The 5,693-nt window shown below is 39.5% G+C and overlaps 1 protein-coding gene across 1 annotated transcript; it reads right to left on the minus strand.

Annotated features, from left to right (window-relative positions):
* Positions 1-2,147: 2,147 nt before the first annotated feature.
* On the minus strand, positions 2,148-5,693 carry rdd3 (riddle 3). Its single transcript, XM_031905851.1, has 4 exons — positions 5,648-5,693; positions 3,962-4,026; positions 3,544-3,579; positions 2,148-2,538 (listed from the first exon to the last, which is right to left on the minus strand). The coding sequence occupies exons 2-4, from the start codon at positions 3,999-4,001 to the stop codon at positions 2,345-2,347; spliced, it is 270 nt and encodes an 89-aa protein (XP_031761711.1). The 5' UTR covers positions 4,002-4,026; positions 5,648-5,693; the 3' UTR covers positions 2,148-2,344.

Consider the following 5,693-nt stretch of genomic DNA (forward strand, 5'->3'; position numbering starts at 1 on the left):
TACCAGGTCTCATAAAACCTTATTTATTGAACCCTAATGACAACAAAGTTCCTTCATGGTGTACAGAATGGGCCCAGTCCCTCCTCATAAGGGAGCAGCATTCTTCATTGTACTTACAAAAGTCAATACACCCAAAGGTTATGTAACAAAAGGTAACGTACCCATCGTTAATTATGTACGAGGATATTAGATAGTTAGTGAGGCATAATGTAACTTTCTGTGGGGAAATGGAGAGTCCAAGTGGGGACTGACCATGTTTCACACCACTGTTTACTCAAGGCCTTCTGCTCAGTCCCATCGATCTAATGGATTACACCAACTCTGAGGTGCGGTAAAATAACGGTGTATATTTCTGTAGCCAATCAAAGTACTCTCTGTGGTCAATCGAAATACTCTCTGTGGTCAATCAAAGTACTCTCTGTAGCCAATCAAAATACTCTCTGTAGTCAATCAAAGTACTCTCTGTGGTCAATCAAAATACTCTCTGTGGTAAATCGAAATTCTCTCTGTGGTTAATCTAAATACTCTCTGTGGTCAATCAAAATACTCTCTGTGGTTAATCTAAATACTCTCTGTGGTCAATCGAAATTCTCTCTGTGGTCAATCGAAATTCTCTCTGTGGTTAATCTAAATACTCTCTGTGGTCAATCAAAATACTCTCTGTGGTTAATCTAAATACTCTCTGTGGTCAATCGAAATACTCTCTGTGGTCAATCAAAGTACTCTCTGTAGCCAATCAAAATACTCTCTGTAGTCAATCAAAGTACTCTCTGTAGTTAATCGAAATACTCTCTGTGGTCAATCAAAGTACTCTCTGTGGTCAATCAAAATACTCTCTGTGGTTAATCTAAATACTCTCTGTGGTCAATCTAAATACTCTCTGTGGTCAATCAAAGTACTCTCTATAGCCAATCAAAATACTCTCTGTAGTCAATCAAAATACTCTCTGTGGTCAATCAAAATACTCTCTGTAGTCAATCAAAGTACTCTCTGTGGTCAATCAAAATACTCTCTGTGGTTAATCTAAATACTCTCTGTGGTTAATCTAAATACTCTCTGTGGTCAATCAAAGTACTCTCTGTGGTCAATCAAAATACTCTCTGTGGTTAATCGAAATACTCTCTGTGGTCAATCAAAGTACTCTCTGTGGTCAATCAAAATACTCTCTGTGGTTAATCGAAATACTCTCTGTGGTCAATCAAAGTACTCTCTGTGGTCAATCAAAATACTCTCTGTGGTTAATCTAAATACTCTCTGTGGTCAATCTAAATACTCTCTGTGGTCAATCAAAGTACTCTCTGTAGCCAATCAAAATACTCTCTGTAGTCAATCAAAATACTCTCTGTAGTCAATCAAAATACTCTCTGTAGTCAATCAAAGTACTCTCTGTGGTCAATCAAAATACTCTCTGTGGTTAATCTAAATACTCTCTGTGGTCAATCTAAATACTCTCTGTGGTCAATCAAAGTACTCTCTGTAGCCAATCAAAATACTCTCTGTAGCCAATCAAAATACTCTCTGTGGTCAATCAAAATACTCTCTGTGGTCAATCGAAATACTCTCTGTGGTTAATCTAAATACTCTCTGTGGTCAATCGAAATACTCTCTGTGGTTAATCTAAATACTCTCTGTGGTTAATCTAAATACTCTCTGGCATACAGTATATCACCACCTATAACTTTCTAATAGATTTGTCTACTAATATCAGACGTGCTGATCTGCAGTATTAAAATAACGATGTCCCTTAACGTTTATTAAGCCAAAGGAGAGGGATGGAGATTATAAACATCTATAGAATAAGAATTCCGAGTTGTTTGACTGGTGCAATTACTTTCTTCTGGTCATCCAAGGGCAATTTATTTATCTACTCACTTATTTATAACATTCGTTCCTGACACCGAGCAGATTAGTGTTTGGTCATTGTATATATGTTATGTACATTGGAGAATATATTGTTTTGTTTCATTGGGTCGTATATGTCTGAATGTGAAAAGCATAAATACATAATGGGATTTGGTGGGATTTCCATTCCTATTATGCCTGCTTCCCACCCCCTACGCCAGTTCCCTTTGATGCTCCCTTTGACGCTGATAGAGCCGAGCTTAATGGTCTGGATTCACAATAAATAAATACACAAACACAGCAAATTACTTGTGTGTGTCAAACGTCAAGTTTATTAAGACTACACAAAAGCTCCATGTTTTCCTTTTCATTCGGAAAGATGAATGGATAAAAGTAGTTTCATTTCAGACTTTGTACGTTTTATATTTAGTGAGAGCTTCCCCACAGGGTAATGATTGCAGAGATTTCCAAGATAAAGAGCTGAATATGGGATTTAGGAGCCTCAGGGAGAAGGGCATTCACTGGGCAAAACACAGGCGCCAGATTTGCCCTGAAGAAAGATTTTGGGTGCCTTGCAGGTACACCCGATCCTACAGGCCATCGTACAGATCTTGGGTGGGTTTTGGTAGTTGCCACAATTCAAGGGACAGTCACTGCCACAATCTTCCCAGTATTTATCGGATGGGCATCTGTCATCTGTCATGGAAAATACAGTCTTAATTATGTTTATTAAAATATATAGTTTTTTTTATTTAAATATACATCAGCATGGATGTCTGGTAGGGAATAAGGTGCCTTCATTCTGTTTGAATCAATACAGACACAGGCTGCTTACAGTCCTCTCTCCAATGTCCCAGTCTGAGGGGATGGAAAGTCTTAAAGAGACACTGTTTAGATCAGGGATCCCCAACCTTTCTTATTCAAGAGCCACAGTCAAATGTAAAAAGACATGGGGAGCAACACAAGCACCATAAAAGTTCATGGAGGAGCCAAATAAGGGCTGTGATTGGCTATTAGGGGCCTCTATGCACCCTATCAGCTTACAGGGGCTTTATTTGGTAGGAAATCTTGTTTTTATTCAACAAAACTTGCCCCCAAGTCAGGAATTCAAAAATAACTCCCTGGTTTGGGGGCACTGAGAGCAACACCCAAGGGGTTGGGGAGCAACATGTTCCCCCCGAGCCACTGGTTGGGGATCACTGGCTTAGATATTTGTTGGATCCCACAGAGCAGAATAGTGTATTTTAAGACCTCTGTGAGTTTATATTTAGTTATTTTACAGCAACTGGGGGTGGTGGGGGAGTTATTTAATCAGCTGATGTGTTACTATGGACATTTTCTGTATAATAAACTCCTTATCTGTAAGCCTGAGACACAAAAAGTAGAGGGTTCTGATCATATTTAGATCTGTATCGTTTTTGGGAAAGATCAAAAGAGGCATGAGGGGCAAAATAACCAAACAAATGTGCATTTGTACTTTATTTAAAAAAAGACTACATTTTGAATGCAAGCCCTATGTTTGTGTCATTATAAACTTGGGGGTACACTATACTGGCCCTTTTACAGATCCCAGAAAAAGGGATACAGATACCAAAAATTCTAAAAGATTGTATGGCTTATTTATGTGAATGTAAGAATGTATGTGTATATATTTAGATGATATAATTATTAGATATATTTCTGTCAAGATATTTTACTTACCATCATCTTGTCCATAGGCGTAAAGAGGCAATAAGGCTAAAAAATAAATCATGTACAATGTTATGCTCATTACACTATTGAATCTGTTGCTAAAGGGGAGCAATTGCAAAAAAGGAAATAGTAATAGAAACTTCATTCCAAGGAAAAAAATAAATTCCCCTCACAGCAATCTGTCTCTCTACGTGCAGCTTTGTGTCAGAGTCGGTTATTTTTTTGAAGTCTTGGATACATTCTCGAAGCAAGAAGACCCCAATATATCTAATCTAACCGCTCGTCACAATCTGTCTCCCAACTACTACATGAATAGAGATTGCTGAGAGGGGGATAAAGGGGAGGAATTTAAGGAAAACTGCTTTTTTACGACAGTTAATACTTTCTTTTACGGTACAAATCTGCCAGGATCGGAGCTGACACTTACCCACAGTGCAGACGAGAAACACGACAGTCACTCTCAGCATTTTTCTATTGTCGTATTGTGGTTGTCTATAGAAAAAACACGTTGAAATGATTTCATTCCCAATCAAACATGACAAAATAAACTGGAATATTTACAAGTGACTGAGGTATTTAAACATTTTTCCGTATTGAGCGAATTTCACACTTTGCTAAATCTGGTAATTATTTAAGTTTTCTAAAAAATTTTTGCCAAGTGAAATTTGCCCAGAAAAACCCAAATGGTTGGTGTTTAGCGACGAGCCAGACATGGACTCGCAGTGAATTTCCGCATTTCCGCATTGGTGAATTGTTTCGTGAAACTTCCGTGAAAATTCGCCTTGGAAAAATTCGTCACGCGGAATTTGTATTTCACTGCGCGTCAAATTGGGTGCGGTCCCAGCAAGAAAGGGCACGGTCGCGTCAAATCGGGCGCGGTCACGTCAAAATTGGGCAACAAAACACGGGAGACAAAAAAATTGACGCGGGCGACAAAAAAATTGACGCGACATGCATTTCGCGAATTTTCTTGTCGTTTGGCGAATTTTATGGCGAAGCGAAATGGGACAGATTCGCTCATCACTTTTGGTGTTCACTGCAAGGATATCCCCATCGCTTGTATGTGAAAAAAGTTCATTAAGTCACATTAAGACACACCCATAAATCCATAGGACTCCTCCTCCCCCGTGGATAGCACAGCAGCCCCCAGCATATGATTACACACCCCAGGGACCCCCTAACAAATATTTCCAAATGCCAACAAACTCCCAGAACAACATATTCCCCCCTGCCAGGCCCGCGGGCCGCCAGTTAGATAGCACATTTACAACAGCAACGTTTTACCCCAATAACAGACCTACAATCTTAAGAAATGATGAGATGTTATTGTGACTATATGCCTGGCAAACTGAGGCAATATTTGGGGGGGTTGGTGAGGACAAAAATGCACCCTTTAGCAAATCTGCCCCATTACAAATTCATCCAAATTGATAAATTCAACTCTATGAATTTGAGTTTGTTTTTTTAAATCAAATGAACTCGCATATCAACGGCTCGCTTATTTATTAATTAAGGAAAACTCATTATGATGAAAAAAAAAAACCTTGAATACCTCAAAATCTCAAGTTTGCAAACTCGAAAAAAAAAAAAACCCCAGAATTTCTCAAATTCAAAATTTGGCTTGATTTTGCCTCGGTCAGTTCCCATCGACTTCTATAGAAACTCTCAAGCTTATAGATGGAGAATTTTTACATTCAAGTTTTCGAACCATGACTTAAGTTAGGGGCAAAAAAAAACTTGAATGGGGAAAATATCAAACTCGAACAGGGCTCACTTGGCTTGCAATGTGCATGGGAGACTGAACCCTCGGCCTCTGAGCTCTAAGGCCCCCATTGAACAAACCAACGTCCGGCTGATAAAAGCAGCCAAGAACATTCCGTGGAACTGACGGGTTCATCTGGTCGGATACATATATGCCATTCGTTAAACACCCGGCAGCCTGTCGTAAGAATTGGAACTGCCGGGATTCACCACGTTCTAATCATAAAGGATAATAAAACCTGTACGTTCCCTTCCCTACTTACCCAGATCCTTCCTCCCAAGCCCCAATCCCTGCCGCCCATAGGAGAGAGGTTAATAAGCCCTAATGAATCAGACGTAGCTCCGTACTTACACGGGAAGGCTTGGCGGTGCCCTGCTACATACTAACGACCCACGCC

This window comes from Xenopus tropicalis, chromosome 7, assembly GCF_000004195.4.
Source record: "Xenopus tropicalis strain Nigerian chromosome 7, UCB_Xtro_10.0, whole genome shotgun sequence".
In the NCBI taxonomy this organism is placed as follows: Eukaryota; Metazoa; Chordata; class Amphibia; order Anura; family Pipidae; genus Xenopus; species Xenopus tropicalis.